At 35.1% G+C, this 20,253-nt stretch overlaps 1 protein-coding gene across 3 annotated transcripts in view; it reads left to right on the top strand.

Moving 5' to 3' along the window:
- The window catches only part of PTPRK (protein tyrosine phosphatase receptor type K), a 578,185-nt gene that overhangs the window by 116,682 nt on the left and 441,250 nt on the right, over window positions 1-20,253 (top strand). For all 3 annotated transcript variants that reach the window (XM_022556378.3, XM_022556371.3, XM_089921990.1), the window contains exon 2: window positions 12,522-12,644. In XM_022556378.3, coding sequence (XP_022412086.2) covers window positions 12,522-12,644 — 123 coding nt within the window. The remainder of the gene's footprint in view (window positions 1-12,521; window positions 12,645-20,253) is intronic.

Genomic DNA, 20,253 nt, shown 5'->3' with positions numbered 1-20,253 from the left:
CCATGGTAACATTGAGATTTGGAAAAAAAAAAAAAAGCTATGCCAGACACACTGTGTCCTTAGAGAGATTTACTTTGTGTCTTAAATGTTTAAGAAGAGGAGTGTGTTCATTGGTTTTCTTTGGAAGCTGTGGTTGTTATTGTGATTATAAATTTAAGTCTGGGAAGAAAGTTTTACCACTGAAGGCTCAGCCAAGTTAGTGATTGGGCAGGAAGTCAACTCTCCTGCCTTCAATTACTTACTTTGCAGTTCCCTTCCCCTGTGCCTTCTACACCGGTTTTTTATAGTACTGTAAAATTTTATTCTTTGACTCACACAGTTATCACTTCACCCTTGGAGGTGTAATTAATGTCATTGAGTTAGATTCAATAGTCTTTCACTCATTAAGCTTTTGTGGTCTTTAAAGAAATTACAGATAACCCAGTTCAAGACTGCATTTTGTAGACATTGCCACAGCCTGGGGCAAGGCCACATAACAAGTCACTAGCTTTTAATGACTTTTAATGTTTTGGTAGAAATAATTTTTCTTGAAAATATGACCATGTTGTAGCCAGTATCCCCACAGCAAAAATAAGTCTTTTGGTCTGTGTTACAAGATGCTTCACATACATGAAAAACAAATCCTAATATGAAGCATAGCCAATCCCTTTTATGGACTATGGAGGGGTGGGGTAGGGGTGGACTGCAGAATCCTGTAAATGGATTATGCTCATCTTGTGGGGAGATACTTGCTTGTAGACCTGATCGCAGCAAGGAGAAGATTCCTAGCCTCACACATTTCCCCTTCGTGTGGCAGTCCTTAACAGGTTGGAGGTTAAAACCTGCTGAGCAAGAATCTGAATGCCTCTTACTTGTCTTAAAAACTTCTGTGTATATGTGGGCAGTTCTTAAAGAGATGCAACTTCATACGATTCATGGTATCATGCGTGGTTGGCCACTTATACCTGAATTATGACTTTGCCACTTAGATTGAGTCAGGTACAGACTTCACTGTCATATCCATCTAGGCCTCACCTTAGTGGTCTCTTCCCCCTACCCTCCACCCCCTTGGACCCTTCACGCTCTTAGTCTATAGCACAGCTCCCCCACTCCCACCCCTCCCAAGTCTCTCTTGTTTCTTCCCCAAAAGATGCTTTCATTTCTCTGAGTCTCTGTCACCTAGTTTCTGTAACCCAACAGCCCTTCTCCCTGTTACTACCCACTCCATAGAGCATTTCCTGAAAGAATCTTAGTCAAGTACAACTACTTGGAATATCAGCTGACTGCTTGCTCTAAACCATGATTTTCGTGTCTCAGTTCCTCCAGTTCTACTTCCTCCATGCATCATCTTGATCAAACTAAAATCTGTGTTAACATCTAACTTGTGGTCTAAAATTAAATGCAAAATTGAGAGATAAGAGGAGGGGTTAGGAAGGTACTTGAAGTTGGAAGGTATTTTCCTATTTCCTCTAATAAGGTTAATTGCAAAAATTTCACTAATTGAATTATATTTCACTAATTGATTGAATTATATTCTACCAATTGAAAGTGCTTTTCTAGAAATAGGTTTTATTTTACTAATATCAGATTATTAGAAACGTTTTGAATTAAATAATAAGTCAGATAGTCATAATCATAATCCACGCATTTCATATGGAAATACATATATGTATGCATTCTCTGACAGAGTTATTAACCCATCCTTTGCAGATAAAGTAGCATCAGAAAAGTTTTAGATATGTTTAGCTCTCTATTATGCCGTAATCTACTTTTCATTCTGGTTGTACCTTCAGATGAGGCCTGAACTTACTGAAGTGATAAGTGGAAAGGAACTATGTTATATTATTAGCTGTCAGGAGAATACTAAGAAGTTATACTCAAAGCCATTCTTTTAGATACTTTTGTTTTGGAATGACGATGCTATTGCTGTAATCAGTCTTATCTTGAATGGTTTATCATAGACTGTTACTTCTCATAAGCAGTTTTTCTTTGTTTTCCCAATCTGGTTAAATATCCAGTTGAAAGAATTGGTGGCTATGGAGGGATACTTTCATATCATTGATCTCCTGCGGCATGTTCTTCTTTCCGTTTGTGCATTTGATTCAACATTTTTTTTACCTCTATCTTTGCATCTTTTTATTGTCTTAACATTTACCAAATAATTGTAGATTCTATATTGCCTCTTAATATATGCTTCATCTTTATCTTCATGAATCGATAGTGTTGAATATTTACGTTTCTCATGTGAATTAAGTACTAAAATACCTTACTAGTGCTCATTAGTACAAAGTTTGTGATTTTATTTGTGAATAATTTTGCTATAAGTGCCCTTCAAGCTTGAAGTTAGCCCTTGTCTTTGGATGCTATTGAGAAGACCCATACATAATTTGTTTTTCTTTTTCTTTTTTTGGAAATTGGTTGGCCTAGCTTGTATTTATAGGAATGAGGACTGCACGTATGTGAACATTTATGTAGGGTAGATTTCGAGAAGTGTTATTGCTGGTTTGAAAGGCAAGTGATTAAAAACCAAATTGCCCTCCCCCTCCCCCCAGCCAAAAGTGCCTTTTGCTCTCCTGTTGTTACCCCGTGTACTGTCAACACTAGATAGTATTAATCTTTAAAGTTTTGCAAATGATATGAACAAAAATGCTCACTTTTGTTACAATTTTCCTTTACTGTAATAGGATGGTAAACTTAGGTTTACTAAGACATTAATTAGGGGCAATTTGTTTTTACTAATTATTTGCTAGGATGGGCTTGTCAGATTTGCACTGTAATAATGTCTTTTATTTTATCTATTTTTAGAGCTTTGACAATTTCAAAATACAAGCTATGGCTTGAGGTGAGAAGTGAGGCAGGAAAGCTGTCCTGCTGCACAGCAGATACCGTACTTCAAATGCTATCTCCATACTGTTAACTGGTTTTAATCTATTATTCAAATCTGTGTGCCAGCTTCTCACCCCTCATATTTGAAAATAAAAAATTTCCAGGTTTTCATGGTTCATTCTGAAGAAATGTGTTTGCCTTTTATCTGTAAACTGTACAGTTCAATGGATTTAAAGTCGGTTGTTATGTTTTAGAGCAAAACCTGGAGGGAAAATTAAAGTATGTTAAATAAATGGGATATAATGCTTTCAGTCAATCATCCAAATTTGATGAGACAAAGATATTTCAAGTCTGTAGACAGTTTTATACCTACTATTCTTGGGAGCCAAGAGCCGCTGATATGCATGGAGTTTGCAACAAAAGAAAGTTAACTTACCTGTACGAAATTATTCTTCCAGGCCCAGACCTCTTTTCTGCACTGAAGCATTTTTTTATATTTTTGAATTTCACATGAAATTCTATTACAGGCAGAGTCAACATCTTTAAAATATTTTTATTATGTAAGAATAGTTGAATTGTGGTAGTTTATATTTTAGGAGTTCTGCTAGGGAGTAGAGTCAGTGGTGGCATGAATTTCTGACATATAACCGAATTTTTTTATCATATGAGCCGCTTTATCTTTTTACAAAGGCCCAGGAATGATGGGATATTGTGGTAAGCTCATTTTCTGTTTTCTAATCCTTCAAATTTTGGTCATACTACTTTAAAAATGTCATGTAAATATGAAACAATAATAAGGATCTCACCTAGATGTTTTCCAAACTAAAACCCAAACTTGACGCCTTAAACGTGCATAGCATGTAGCTTTACTAGTCATAGGGTATTGTGGAGAGATTTTTAAAATTAATTGGCACAGCATTCCTATGTAGTAGGTGGAAGTAGAAATGGGAAAGTGGAGCCAAATTGGTTGCTTTTGTTTTTTTGTTTTTTTTGGTATTGAAATGAGAAAATAAGGATACAGCCAGATCTGAATCTCACTCAGAGAGGCCCTGTGTAAAACCTTATTCGTCATTCTCCCAATTATGACTCTCTTCATTAGGGTTAGACTGACTGTTGACTTACATATCACTTAAATGTCTGTGTTGAGCATTGGTGTTTGCTGGTTGAGGGATCTTTATTTTATGTGGTGATTGCACTAAATGGTAACCATATGCACTGTCCTGAGAAAGGAAATTTGAGCAGAGAAAGTTATAATTCAGCCTTCAACACTGACTTGGTCAGAAGTCGAAGTTTTTAAAGGCTATTAAAAGTCTCACCAAAACATTGGTTAAAGCCCCGATTACTTTCTTTATGAGAAAGGGGGTAGAGATCTCTGACAATAAGGTCTCTAACATTACTCAATATTAATGTAAGGATTTCCTTGTGTTTGGGTGAGTGGCTTGTTTGCTGTGGACTTGGTAAAAGGCCAAACTGACTGTTTAAATGATGCTTAGAATGAAAGAACTGGTTAATACATCTGAAATCAGTAGTTAGAAATGATAGAAATGATAATGTCCAGCTTTTTTTCCTAAATAAAGAAAATGGCAGAAAGAACTGTCTTTACTCTTAAGAATATATTTTAAGAACTGTGGAAAACCCAAACATTGACCTGTATACCTTCTATATTACACCAAGTCAAGAAACATTTCAATAGGAAAGGGGCTTCATATTAATGAAAAAGATAATTTTTTCTTTTTACTTTCAAGATGCATTTTATTTTTTTCGAAGTGTATTTCAGTCTTACAAAACCGAACTGTTGAACTTCTTAAAGTGTAGCTAAGAATATTTGATTCCTTTGCCAATCTGCTATAAGATTTTGAATAAAAAACCTCAAGGCAGATCTTTGCCCTTTCTCTAGGAGGTTGGGTTATGGAATTCTGTTTTACATGGCTTCAGCATTTTGCAGAACTCCCTTCGTAAATGAAAAATGATCCATCACCCATCATGCTTGAGCTGAGTCAGGAGCAACTGCTGAAATAAGCCAGAATGTGTCTGATATGGGTGAAGTGGAGCCCACCAGGAATCCCTCCATGAGAAAGAAAGCAAAACAAAGAAATGTTTAAATGTGAGCTTGGATGGTTTCCAGTTTTACCAAAATGTAAATAATGGCTTCAGTTGTGAATTTTATTTTTCAGTACATTTACTCTCTATTACTTTGTTCAATGGGTTTCTCTAGATTGTGTATCTAACGCTAGACAAAAAAGATAAGATTTTACTGGAATAGAAAAAAATGATGAAAAATAGGAAAAGAAACTTGGGTAAATACATTAATGATCTTTGCAAAAGCACCTGGCTTCTTATCCTAGGATTCATGTCAGGGCTATGCAAAAATTGCCAGAACAAAATTGCTTTTGATTTATTTTAATGTTTTTAAAGGTAGAAAAGCCACTTGTTTATATGTGTTTTAGGGGAGATGAGGTGAAAGTGAAGGTTTCCAAGCAAGAGTGATAGGACAGTGCTATGATCATATACATTCTTAGCCTTAAGTCACTGTATTGAAATAAAATTCTTTGCTGAAGTTACTAGTTAATCAGCCTGGCTTTTATAGCTCTGTCCAAAAAAGAACCTTTCCTATTGCTGGCATCAAGTCTAGGAGACTTTGACATGTAATATGGTTGGAAGTTTACTACATTTTGTCCACAAAGGATGCAGCACCCCGTACTATCTCCTGGGTGAGATGGGTAATGAATGCTGTCTTTGTTGAGCAGTAGCTTGAGGTTATGCTGATTGAAGGGAGCTGTACCGTATGATTCTGAAGATGTCTAATCACACTTCATTTGAGGAGCCATTTAATGTCATGGTCAAGAGTAAAGAACCTATATAGTACCTGGGTTCACATCCTGACTCTGACACTTTCTTGCTCTGTAACCCTGGGAAATTTTAATTTTTTCTAGTATGAGGCACTTTTTATTAATATGTTCCTTTTACATTTTAATAAACCTCTTTTCATCTGTGAAATCATTTCTATGGCTGTTTGGCATGTAATCATCCATTAGCTCCATAATGAGGTTGGATGAAGTCACATATGTACTGTCAGGGCTGCCCAGGTCTCAAAGGCTTATTTTTGGACCTCAGCTTGTATCTGAGACCTGAAAATTAGGCATAGAGACTTGGATTGCTTACGTCTGTCTTCTGGGTACCCTCCCACAATGGACATATGCTTGTGTGTATTAGAAACAGAGGATTGCCATCTTGTTTTCTTTATCTCATATCTATTGGGTTGGCCAAAAAGTCAGTTATGGAAAAACCTGAACAAACTTTTTGGCCAACCCAGTACTTCCCTGATTCACGCAATTACTCTTAATTTTATTTCACTTATAGAAAGAGCACCCGACTAGTGACCCATAGTTGGAGATAATAAATGATTGAGTGAATAAGTGTATTTGTGTTCACACATACTGTATATTTGACTATTTGCATGCATGTATGCATGTATCAATATATTCTGGGTCACAGTGTAAAATATATTTCCCTTTGTTGTCTGAAAAGCTTGAAGCCCAGACTACAGGACCTTGAAAGCTCTCTCATATTCTCACTTTCTGATTTAGACCTCTGTCCAGCCAGACAGTCTGATGTGGTTTTAGATGTAGAACTGTCATTCAGACCCCATTTCCAGTTTCAGTTTCCTGGCTGTGGCCTATTGCCACTCGTCTTGATATATGAGAAAGAAAATCAAGTCATATGGAGGTGAGGCAGAAATCAAAGACCCTTGTTTGTAAGCTTTTAACCAGACTGTGTACTACCTATAATTTTCAAGGATACTTAAGATCAGAGTGATCTAACCCAAGGGTTGGTGAACTATGGCCTGATGGCTAAATCCAGCTTGCCACCTGTTTTTGTAATAAAAGTTTTTTATTTTTAATTTAATTTTATTATTATTTGGCTGCATCGGGTCTTAGTTGCGGCACATAGGATTTTCGTTGCAGCATGCGGGATCTTTCGTTGCGGCACCTGGGCTTCTCTAGTTGCATCACGCGGGCTTCTCTCTCCTTGTGGTGCACAGGCTCTAGAGCGTGCAGGCTTAGTTGCCCTGCAGTGTGTGGATCTTAGTTCCCCGACCAGGGATTGAACCCAGGTCGCTTGCATTGGAAGGCGGATTCTTAACCACTGCACCACCAGTGAAGTCCCATAAAAGTTTTATTTGAACACAGCCATACCCATTTGTTAGGTATTCTCTGTGGCTGCTTTCTTGCTACAATGACAACAGTTATGTAGTTGTGATAGAAATGATATGGTCTGCAAAACCTAAAATATTTATTAATTGGCTTTTTACAGTTGAAGTTTGCTGACACCTTGATCTAAAGTAAGGTGTTTCCTTATTGAAAGCATATCTGAAGAGTGTTCACAGGGAAAACTGGTAATGGTAATGTGATAATATTGTCTTTATGGGAACTCTCTTTAGTCTTTCTGGATAAACTATATGGAAACCATAAGTTTCTTTCTTCGACTTTTGCTGTTTAATATGTGCATAGGTTTGCATTTGTATAGCATATATACAGAGTACACTGTTAAGAAAGGAACATGAAAAAATAAGGTGCTGTTAAAAAAAACTTGTTGAGTGTTAGGGGCTTTACATGCATTATCACTAATCCTCATACAACTGTACTGTAGCTATTATTATCTTGATTTTATTGGGAAGGAAATTGAAGCTCAAAGAAATAAAATAGGAAAGCTGTATATGTGCTTAGCCATCTCTCCAGGCTTCATCTAGAAATGCTGTCTCTTTCTTGTACCATCTGAGTGGTGGTGTGTACCAGTTCCTTAAAATTCCTTAAGTCTTAATTGACGTTGAGGAGATGTTAATATTGCTTCTCTGCAAAGATGGAGGGGAGTAAAACTGGACTTATTTTTCTATTCTGGTTAATTTAGTCTTGATTATTCAGTCAATTGGAGTATAGCATTTGCTTCAAATCATAGACAATTTGAATAGAAGTCTTACTAGCTAAATAATCTTGGATTGTATGTATTAAACATATATTCTTGGCTAGAAATGGAACTCTAGAGATGAACAATTAGATAATTTAAGGGTGTGTTTGAAATGAGCTCTTCTCTCATCATTAAGAGTCATTTGTATCTATCAATAAATGTTGGGTTTGGATTTCCATCATGTGTTTCAAGTTCCTTTTCCTTTATGGAGGAGCTAGGCTCAAATAATATTTTCTTCTACTACTTAACTACTAGCAGGGCAAAAGAGTTTTTTTCTGGATCTGAAGTTGTTATCTTTTAAGGAACTCTTATTCATAAATTTTCTTATTTTTCTTCATTAGATCTTCTTTGTTATTGAACCAGAGTGACGCATTAAGACCAGTGACTCATACTTATGACCTCAAAGGCATTCGTCCTTTGCATCTACTTGGATTTGTTTTCCTATTTGAATTTCAGTACTTAAATTGAGAACAAGCATTGTTTATCCTTAGACTGGAGGTAAACTTTCTAAGCATTGACTATGATAAGTCAATTCTTATTTTGTATCTTCAATATTCCCAAAAGTTGAAAGGAAAAAATATTTTAAGATATCCCAGTAGATTTCAGAGGAAATATGAACTTTATTTAAAAGCATCAATTTTTACACTTTGTAAAAATCTGCTTTTCTGGGAGAAGACAATATTGACTCAGATTATGAATGGAATTATATTTAAGAGATTCAGTAATAAGTTACTTGTCTGTTCTTTTAAATTTTTTTGTGTGAAATGTATCGGCTTCTTTGTGATGAGTTTTGGGGCTTATACCAGTAAAATTATATTATGGTTCTGATTAGCATAGACAAAGGTGATCTATTCAAAGTTAGTTTAATTCAGTATTGCATGTGTCCTAATGTGACATATATTAATCTTTCATTGTGTTCTTAATGGAAGAAAGATTATTTCAAAGTTGATGATCACTTACATGAGCAAATTTGTGTATCACAGCTTAATTCACAATTGGAAAATATTAATTTGCCCATTTTTGAGGGTCATAAAACAACAGTGTTAAGGACATTGCATTTGCCAACATATTTTGTCTAGGACTTTACTCTTACTTTTCAAAACCCTGTATGTTCCAATCATTTTAAGAAAATAATAACAAAAATGATCTGTATTTTGAGCTAAATGAAGCTTGTTCTTTACAAATAGTAAAGAACCATGAAAGATAATTCTGTGTGTTTCTTGCTATTAGATTCAATCAGAAAATTAAGACTGCATAGGTGCCTTGGAGGGGAGAATGTGGAAGGTCCTAGTACAATAGCTTTCAAAAGAATGTCCTCCATAACATGTTCACAGCTGTGCAGGGCCTTACGGACCTTTTATTTTTCTCCAATTCAACTTTGTTCTAAATTAACCTGACCCTGGGTTTTATTGAAAAGTTTGATATCAGAAGGGATTTGAGTTTAGTATTCATTCTTTTATGATTCCACAGAAAGAATCTCTATTTCCATACTCTCTCATAGAGCTGTCTGTTTAAATAAACACTCAAGAATCTCTCTAAATGCTAGATGTTTGGGCAATATAATTTTGGGGATAGGAATACTTCTATTTTTTGTACCTAATGTTTCTTAGTACCTATCTTTTATTTGAGTTGCTTAGGAATGTAAAGAAATTCAGGCAAGTTCAAATTAGCTTGACTTTTATTTTCAGGTGAACAGCTTGCAAAGCCCCACAAATGGGTTGTCACAGTGGAAGCAGACTGTTGCAGTGAAAGATCTGTCCTTTAGCTGACTGACTGGCATAGAGGAATTAGCAATCTGTGAAATGGCTCTTCAGAAGTAATTTTCCTCCAAGGGTCAAGGAACTTGCAGTTGCTGTTTTGCTGAAATGATTTTGCTGTACTCCCTGTAGTCCTGTCACCAGTAGCAAATACAAAAACTGAAAATGTAAGGTGTTTTCCTTGTTCATTTTCATCCCCTCTGCCTCAGGACATTTCTTGAGCACCATTTCAGTATTGCCTCCTTTTGTCTAGCTCAGTGAAACTTTAAATTCATAAATTATGTTTTTATTTATGAATTAGAACCTTGCTGTTTCTCTTTTAAATAGATCATAATACTATATATAAAAATGTCTGAACAGAGGAGCATGTGTATAGAAGACTATGTATTAAAGAAGACTTTGTTTTTAGGGCCTTCTAGTGAGCCTTAAATGGTAAACTGGGATTATGCAAAATGGAATTAGCTCAAATTATATTATGTGCTATCTGTTGTAAGGTTGAACCAAATTATCTACCTCCGTTTTCCCCCATTACTCTTTAAACTCTACATAACTGTTGTTATTATTGTTGTTATCATTATTATTATTAATGTAGCTTGAATTGTGTCATACTCCTGGATAAAATCCTTTAATGGCTTCATACAATTATAGAATAAAATCTAAATGTTTTATAGTATCTAAAAATCTTTCATATTTAGTTTTGTTTCTGTTTTGTCCCCTACATACTTTTCATGCTCATTACACAGAATTATTTGAGATTACTTGAGACTGTCCAACATCTCATGTTTCTTTAGATTTGTTATGCCCTTGCTTTTGCTTTTTTTCTAATTTCAATCCAATTTCCTTTCTGGCCTGGCACATCCTTACTCATCTTTAGGCCTAACTCCGTGAAGCCTTCCAAAACCAACTCAGGTATAGGTAGCCAATTCATTTGTCATTTGTGTTCTTTGTGACTTTGGTCATACTGTTATGATCCCTTGTAACATACTGTATTTTATATATATATATATATATACTCTTCCATGCATGTCTGTCTATCCCATTCATCAGGCCAATAATAGTATTTTTTTGTATTTTTTTATACCCAGTCTGATACACTGTATTAGTCCTTAACTTTGAAATACAAAATTCTTTACAAAAAGATTCATAAACATCTTTTACCAAAGATTTATTCCTATGTTACACATGTGGTGGATAGATATATTGTACCTCTTAGATTAGAATTTATTGTAAATTATAAAATAAAAAGTCATCTTTAAAAAATTCTTCTATCACTCAACTCAGATCGACCAGGAACTTTCCCCAAGACTCTTGACTGATACAGGAGTGAAGTGCAGCAAATAACAGGGGTTGACCCACTTATTTTGTATAGCTCTTCCTAGTTGTTATTGCTAATAAGAATCCTGGAGGCTAAAATTAACAGTAGCTATGAAGGACAGCAATTAAGCCCATTTGTCTTCCAAATGAACCAATGTAGGTTCCATTGGTAGTTTAAATTTATATACAGAGGTCACTCACAAAGGGCAGTGGAAGCCCTGAAGGTATGGGTTGCACAGCAGTAAGTTATTTTAGGATTGTGAGAGCAAATTATATATTGAGAAAAACTTTCCCCTTGCTATGTGAAGATTCATTTCCTAGCAACCTCTTTTCATTGATTAATTTTAAATTAAAAAATAAATCATTTTTCATGAGAGCATTTATATAAAGGCTGTTTTAGGCATATTTAAAAGACAACATTAAGCTTTCAAGCTGCTGAAGTTTGGTTATCTTAAAGGATTGATGTGGTCATACGAGTGATTCAAGGATACCCATATATATATATTCCACTTTTGAAAAAGGTTCTTTGGGCCGTAGTGTCATCTGGACATTTCTGATTTTGCCTTCTTTGCATGTAATGCTGGCTTGTCTCTGTCATTGGTGAGGAATATAACTTTTTCATATTCAGATTGATAAATTTTTGATGAGGAAAGTGAATTCTCTGTTTACAGAGAAGAATTTACAGGCCTGAAGTTTACCACCCCCTAGCCTGCTGCTTGGTCAGAGAATTCACTGAGTTTCTTCACAAAGATTCCCATGGAAACTAAACAACTAAGCTACTTGAAGGGAGACAGGTTATTGGTTTTTCTCATTAAACCTACTGCTGAATTTTCATTACTTCTAATCCATTTTCTTTCAAGATTAGACATATAGGCCAGTTCTGAATTTCATGAATTGAATAAACTAAATATGTTGAGTTGTGTGTGCCTGTATATGTAGGCTGAGAAGCAAAAGTAATTATTCTACTTCTGCCATAAAATTACCCCAGAAAAGAAAGCCAGGAAAAATGACTGATGTAAAGGGGAAAGGCTACCTCCATTTTTTAAAAAGAGGTTATTAAATAAAGTGGAAGTAGTGAGAGTGATTGTAGGCTAATCTGATCGGTTTTATGCTTCGTTCAGTTTTTCCCACTTTTAAGTCGTAATTGTGTGTGAAAGCAATCTAAATGAAGTATGGAAGCATGTTTCACTGACCTCAAACACTTTAGACCTCATAAAGCTGTAAGTATTTCGTTTGCTATTATGAGTGGATTTCAAAGTGTTCTTCTAAAGCAAGAAATTTGGTAAATTTAAACTTCACCTTTTTGAACTTGCTGTGTAAAGAAAGACAATTTTCACTTTTTTCTTTCCTCTCCTTCTCCCTGCTAAAGTTGTTAAAAACTATTTAGATTGAAGGTGGTTTGTATATTTCCGGAAAGCCTCACTATTACATATATCTTCTAATATTATTCATATCTAAAAATCTCAGCCTTACTTCTGAGGCTCAAACCACTATCTTATTCACACAAGATACGGATAGAAATTTCATTTTATGTGAACATTTAGTGAAAATAGTGATAAATAGGAGTACATTTATTATTAAATTTATGAGTACCATATTGTACATTTCAGTATAATGTTTTCTTCTCCAGCACATTCTAATGTTTAGAATGTAACAGTAGTTCTTCTTTTCCCCTTTCAGGTGGCTGTACTTTTGATGATGGTCCGGGAGTTTGTGATTACCACCAGGATCTATATGATGACTTTGAATGGGTTCATGTTAGTGCTCAAGAACCTCATTATCTGCCACCCGAGATGCCACAAGGTGAGAATCCTTCTGTTTATCCAGTGTTGGAAAAATCCCTCTGGAATGAATAGCATTTTCTTATGTTAGGTATAGTACAATAATTTAATTATTATAATAAACTATTGTGGTCAAACTAATTGACCCCATCAAAGACCCTCGATGGATTCTTTGCCTTTCCCTCAATAACTTTATATAATCCTATTTTCCTCAAGAATGTTCACTGTATCTTCATTATCTCTAACTCTGGAAAAATAGAAACATTAGTTTTTTTCCCCCCTGTTCAATAAAAAAGCAAAATGGAAATGAAACCAAGTAATAAAAAAAAAATAAAATGAAGAACAAACCAAATAGTCTAAAAATGAGTTCAGCTCACTTAACTACCTATTCTATTAAATCACAAGATTTGATATAATCAGACTGAAGGGAAACATCTTTATTTCATGGTAGGGAGAGAGCTTATCTCATTCCACTGGCCATGAGCGTGCCAGTGGCTCTGAGGAGAGGCAGCCTGGAGACCAAACTGTCAAATGGAGAGATCTTTTCTGAGTGGATTGTAGAAAAATAGGGCTGAGCCCTACTTTCTTTACCTTGACCTTGTTATATCCTTTGAATTTTGGTTTTGTGAAATAGTACATCTTCTTATTGTTTAAGCCAGTTTGAACTGTGTTTTCTCTTAACTGACATAGGATATTAACATATACATACCATTTTATACACTAGCAGACTAATGTTTGTGCCTTTAATTCTGCATATTAATTTTGAATTAATTCCAAGCTCTGTGCATATATGTTTACCAATAACTTATTAAATTGAGAAATTGAAAATGCAGACAGGAATTTTAAAATACTAAAGAGAATGCATTATTTTTCTAAAATTTAGAAATAAACCAGCATGGAATATAATTATGTATGATCACATATATAATATACAATATAATTATATTTAATAATGTAATACATTAGTTACTATTTAATAATATGTAATCACTTTATTATAGTATATTATCATACATAATTGATGGGATGATTGCCTATTATTAGTAACTTAAGTTTTAAAATATATTTTCAGTATTTTAATCATGATTATAAACACTTTATAACTAATTTTTCTTATTGGTCCACAGTGTGATGTGCTGTTTGAGAGTAGAGGGTTGTCACTTATCCCCACCCCCACCCCCCCACCCCCAACCCCCCCAGACTTTCCGTTTTGGTATCCATAAGTTTGTTTTCTAAGTCTGTGAATCTGTTTGTTTTATAAATAAGTTCATTTGTATCATTTTTTTTTTAGATTCCATATATAAGTGTGTCATATGATATTTGTCTTCTTCTGTCTGACTTACTTCACTTGGTATGACAATCTCTAGGTCCATCCATGTTGCTGCAAATGGCATTATTTCATTATTTTTTATGGCCGAGTAGTATTCCATTGTGTGTGTGTATGTGTATATATATACACATATATACCACATCTTCTTTATCCATTCATCTGTCAATGGACAATTAGGTTGCTTCCATGTCTTGGCTATTGTAAATAGTGCTGCTATGAACATTGGGATGCATTATCTTTTTGAAGTATGGTTTTCTCCAGATATATGCCCAGGAGTGGGATTGCTGGATAGTATGGTAATTCTGTTTTTAGTTTTATAAGGAACCTCCATGCTGCTCTCCATAGTGGCTGTACGAATTTACATTCGCACCAACAGTGTAGGAGGGTTCCCTTTTCTCCACATCCTCTCCAGCATTTATTGTTTGGGGACTTTTTAATGATGGCCATTCTGACTGATATGACGTGATACCTCATTGTAGTTTTGATTTACATTTCTCTGATAATTAGTCATGTTGAGCATCTTTTCATGTGCCTACTGTGGCCATCTGAATGTCTTCTTTGGAGAAATGTTTATTTAGGTCTTCTGCCCATTTTTTGATTGGGTTGTTTGTTTTAGACTCATTTAGTTGTGTAAGTAGGTTTGTATTTTTCTGTCAGAGGTACATAACCTTATTTCTCTGGTATATTTTAATTAAAGAAACTCCTGTAATATTTCACCTGAGTTTTCTCTGTAGTACATTTAGACTGAATTTTTTATATAAAAGTAAAAAGGGTAGGCTGGGATGCACATATTTTGACTGTTTATCATCAGAGAACAATCAGAAAGATGTTGATTTATGGAAATGTTACCATTGTTAATTACTGTTGAAGATGGGTAATGAATAACTGAAGAGATACTGCTCTGGTGACCTTGCTGGTTCACCTTTGATGAACAGCTTAATCGGTGGTTACAGTACGGGATGATGTGCACAGAAAATGAAAGTGTTAGAAATTCAGCCACATCTTCCAATTAATAGGACATTAATTAATTAATCATGCAGAGGAGGGAAAAAGGTCACAGCCACTTTATTTTTACCAAATATAATTTGTGCTTGGTTTTCAGAGAAGGTGAAAGGAAGCATCCATGTATATATTCTTCTTTTACTGTTCTCTTTTTACAATCTATACTGTTTTTTTCATTTTCCTTCTGATATTCCTTTAAAATGCTCACTGAACATTATCTATTCATAAATTGGGAAAAAGGAGACATTTAGATTTATCTTATTAAAATTTTATGAATGATAAATTTATTTTAAAGTGAATAGTCAGTAAATGTTAATGCTTACTTTTTTCAGTTATTAAAAAAAGAGAACTCAAACATTTACCAACTCAAAAGTAAGAAGCCTGGGCCTGTGATGCACACTTGTTATTGAACTCTCTTTACAATACTTGGACATTGTTAATTGACTTCTGTTTATTGATCTTTTTGGAATGAAAAGGTAGACGGGAAGATGAAAGTGAGGGTGAATAAATAGATTAGAATAAGAAAAGAATTGGGCTTCCCTGGTGGCACAGTGGTTAAGAATCTGCCTGCCAATGCAGGGGACACGGGTTTGAGCCCTCGTCTGGGAAGGTCCCACATGCCGTGGAGCAACTAAGCCTACGTGCCACAACTACTGAGCCTATGCTTTAGAGCCCACAAGTCACAACTACTGAAGCCCGCGTGCCTAGAGCCTATGCTCCACAGCAAGAGAAGGCACCGCAATGAGAAGCCCGCACACCGCAATGAAGAGTAGCCCCCGCTCTCTGCAACTAGAGAAAGCCCACGCGCAACAATGAAGACCCAGCGCAGCCAAAAATAAATAACTTAATTAATTAAAAAAAAAAGAAAGAAAAGAATAAGAAAAGAATGAAGATGGGTAGAAAAGAAGAAAATTATTTCTTCTCATTTGAAGACGTAATGCTGTCAATAATTGCTTAAAGTGTACTTCAGCAAAACTGCCTTTGTCAGGTGACAATGATGGTGGCTGAAAGGCCAGCTAAGTACGTTTAAAATAGCATGCAAAAGAATGAGTATATCCTAATGGCCAAAAATCATATGAAGGTGTGAGCACCTGCTCAACTCAGTCATCAAAGGAATGCAAATTAAAACCACATTGAGAAACTTCTACACACTGAGCAGAAAGATGAAAATCAAAATTTGAGTGTTGGTGAGAGTATGGAGAAAGTAAAACTCTTCATATACTGTACTATAGTCAGGTATAAATCTGTACAACCACTTTGTACAGCCTAATGACCCAACAGATCCATTTTGGGGTATATGCCCAGCAGAACTGAGTACACATGTTTTCCAAATGACATGTACAAGGGTATTTACAACATCAGTATCCAAAATAGTCCCAAACTGAAAACAATCCAAATGTCTGTCCACAGTGCAATGAATAAATAAATGGTGATTAGTCACATAATGGAATATTACACTGCAGTGTAAATGAACAAACTGTTGCCATATATGATGTGGATGAATTTCACACACATAATCTTGAGGGAAAGAAACACAAAAGGATAATGTACTGTATTTCACTTATGTAAATTTCAAAACCAGGCAAAACAAATTGATGATGTTAGAAGTCAGGGTATTATTTACCTCCAGGAAGGGCTGGCAGGGGTTGGGGATGGTTAGTGCTTGGAAGGTGGCATGAAGGGGGCTTCTGGATGCTGGTAATACAGTCTTTCTTGATCTGGATGGTGTTTTCACAGGTGTACTCAAACTGAAAATCATTGAGCTGTACAATTATGAGCTGTGTACTTTCCTCTAGGTATCTTATATGTTAATAGAAAATGGCAAAAAACAGAGTAAATAAAACCAATGCTCACAAGGATACTTTGGGGAAACTAGGCTAAGAATTAAAAAATGTTATAGATTAGGATGAAAGATATATAATAGGATACCTCAGATGGGCTCAAACTCCTTTTTTCTCACCAACCTGGACCCCCCACATTCAAAGATAATGTGATCTTTGACATCTCTGAGCCTTTGTATGTTCTCTTCCCTCTGTTGAGACAATTCTCTGTTCACTTACCACTCACCAAACTGCTACCCATTCTTACTATGTCTCCTTAAGTTCCATCTGCTTTGGGAAGATTTTCCTGGTTGGCATGGAGCTTTTATATAATATTTCTTCTATCTTCACATTCAGATATGCTCCCCACTGTACTTGATACGTATTTCAATTGCTATTATAGTACTTTTTTTTTTTTTTAAGAAGATGTTGGGGGTAGGAGTTTATTAATTAATTAATTAATTTTTGCTGTGTTGGGTCTTCGTTTCTGTGCAAGGGCTTTCTCTAGTTGTGGCAAGTGGGGACCACTCTTCATCGCGGTGCGCAGGCCTCTCACTATCGTGGTCTCTCTTGTTGCGGAGCACAGGCTCCAGACGCGCAGGCTCAGTAGTTGTGGCTCACGGACCTAGTTGCTCCGCGGCATGTGGGATCCTCCCAGACCAGGGCTCGAACCCATGTCCCCTGCATTAGCAGGCAGGTTCTCAACCACTGTGCCACCATAGTGGTGGAAGCCCTATAGTACTTTTAAAAATACCTCCTTCTTTCCACTAAACTATAATGCCCTCATGAACATAAATCATATTTTTCATCTTTGATTTCCTAAGGCACTATTTCATTTTACTTAGGAAAATTGTCAACTTATATAATGTGGTTTAAATATTTTGGTCAAGGGTTAAACAAAAAAGGTCTTTCTCTTGCTAAAAAATTAATTGAATAAGAAAAAATACTTCATTTCCCAATATTATATTCAGCTCAGATTTTAATGTAGTTAGAAGACCTTCACATACTTACTAATATTTAGCTTTGCCTTTATAAATGATTTCACCTGTTTATTTTTGATATAATTTTAAATGTTATTAATACTAAAGAAGGAGCTCCCTTTTAGGATCTCGCTCTTTCTTTTGTCTTTTGCTAGTCAAATTAATCCCAATCTTCTACTCTTCAAAAGTCTAGTCTATAAAAATCAAATCCATAGAGAATGAGAAACGTTGCAGGGAACTGGAAATTGTTCTTCTATCTCAAATATATCTGTGTTCATGACCTTGTTTGTCAGTTGTTCCTTTATACCTGTGACATCATGAAACAAATTGGATAATTTTACTACATGTTCTGACCTAGATCTGAGCATAGAGATCATGATTGACATCTCAATACATTTATCTTCAAGTATAATTATAACTGCTTTTACTTTTTAACAGGTTTTTGTAAAATGACTAATTGAATTTTAGAGTCTCTAGAGTACCCATTTGACAGCATAAAATTACGCTACATTGTATCCTACCTTGAATTTGGTACCTTTCACTGATAATAATGTAAATCACTATACAGAGTTCCATCTGTAAAATGGAATAGAATAGACATTCTTTCTGTCTATGTATCTATCTCTGTATCTAAAAGGCATTTGTCATTAAATTAACCTGAAGATTGAAGTAAGAAAGCATTCCTCCTTTGTTGTAAAGCTTAGTGAGGTGTGATTCAGTAGTTTAAGGCCCTACTAGATCTCAATTTTGCCCCCTTATCAAATCCTCAAACTAAAATTTAGAGAGCAAATGGCATTACACTGAGAACGATAAGAAATGAAATGTGCCTTTATATTTACATATTATTTTTAGAACTGTGTATCCTTTTTTTCTTTCTTTTATTTTTATCCCAGAGTTTAAACATAAATTATTAGCCACGTTGTTAAAATAAGGCTTGCTTTCTTCAATATCTATTTGGAGAAACTAAATGTGTTTTGTACTCGATAGTGAGCATGCATGGGTCTCATGATTTTGTGCCTGGCTTTCTTCTGAGAGTGTTATATAGTGAAAATTGAATAAAATATTTGATTTATATGATAACATATATAACTAACAGGATTTCAGCTAAGTTTTTCTATGTAATGATAAGTCTCTTAGCTTTCTAAGACAAGACTTAGGCAAAATTTACTAAATAATATTAGTATCCAGTGTATCATATTTTAATATATCTAAGAAATTTCGAGGGAGTTTTTTTGTTATCTTACCATTTCTAACCTATAGTCTGTCTCTCTGGGAACCTTAGTCACTCATTAAAATGAGTGGATCACCTTGCCTAAGATTTCCATTACCCTCTTGTAGACAATTGATAATAAGGCATGTGTTTCTTTTTTGTTTAATTGATTTTTGTTTATATTTTTTACTTTAATTTTTTTTTACAGCAGGTTATTATTAGTTATTTTACACATATTAGTGTATATATGTCAATCCCAATCTCCCAATTCATCCCCCCCCCATCTTCCCACTTTCCCGCTTTGGTGTCCATACGTTTGTTCTCTACATATTTGTCTCTATTTCTGCCTTGCAAACAGTTCATCTGTACCGTTTTTCTAGACTCCACATATATGTTTTAATATACGATATTTATTTTTCTCTTTCTGACTTACTTCACTCTGTATGGCAGTCCCTAGGTCCATCCACATCTCTACAAATGACCCGAATTCCTTCCTTTTTATGGCTGAGTAATATACCATTGTGTATATGTACCACATCTACTGTACCCATTCGTCTGTCGATGGGCATTTAAGTTGCTTACATGACCTCGCTATTGTAAATAGTGCTGCAATGAACATTGGGGTGCATGTGTGTTTTTGAATTATGGTTTTCTCTGGGTATATGCCCAGTACTGTGATTGCTGGGTCATATTGTAATTCTGCTTTTAGTCTTTTAAGGGACCTCCATACTGTTCTCCATAGTGGCTGTATCAATTTACATTCTCACCAACAGTGCAAGAGGGTTCCCTTTTCTCCACACCCTCTCCAGCATTTGTTGTTTGTAGATTTTCTGATGATGCCCATTCTAACTGGTGTGAGGTGATACCTCATTGTAGTTTTGATTTGCATTTCTCTAATAATTAGTGATGTTGAGCAGCTTTTCATGTGCCTCTTGGCCATCTATATGTCTTCTTTGGAGAAATGTCTATTTAGATCTTCTGCCCATTTTTGGATTGGGTTGTTTGTTTTTTTAATGTTGAGCTGCATGAGCTGTTTATATATTTTGGAGATTAATCCTTTGTCCATTGATTTGTTTGAAAAAATTTTCTCCCATTCTGAGAGTTGTCTTTTTGTCTTGTTTATGGTTTCCTTTGCTGTACAAAAGCTTCTAAGTTTTATTAGGTCCTATTTGTTTTCTTTGTTTGTTTTTATTTCCATTACTCTAGGAGGTGGGTCAAAAAAAGACCTTGCTGTGATGTATGTCAAAGAGTGTTCTTCCGATGTTTTCATCTTAGGGTTTTATAGAGTC

The sequence above is a fragment of the Delphinapterus leucas genome, chromosome 12 (genome assembly GCF_059928025.1).
Source record: "Delphinapterus leucas isolate spDelLeu-1000000601 "Yukka" chromosome 12, BTC_Dleu_Yukka2, whole genome shotgun sequence".
In the NCBI taxonomy this organism is placed as follows: domain Eukaryota; kingdom Metazoa; phylum Chordata; class Mammalia; order Artiodactyla; family Monodontidae; genus Delphinapterus; species Delphinapterus leucas.
The sequence above is the reverse complement of the archived record's forward strand: the minus strand, read 5'-3'. Positions and strand labels throughout refer to the sequence as shown.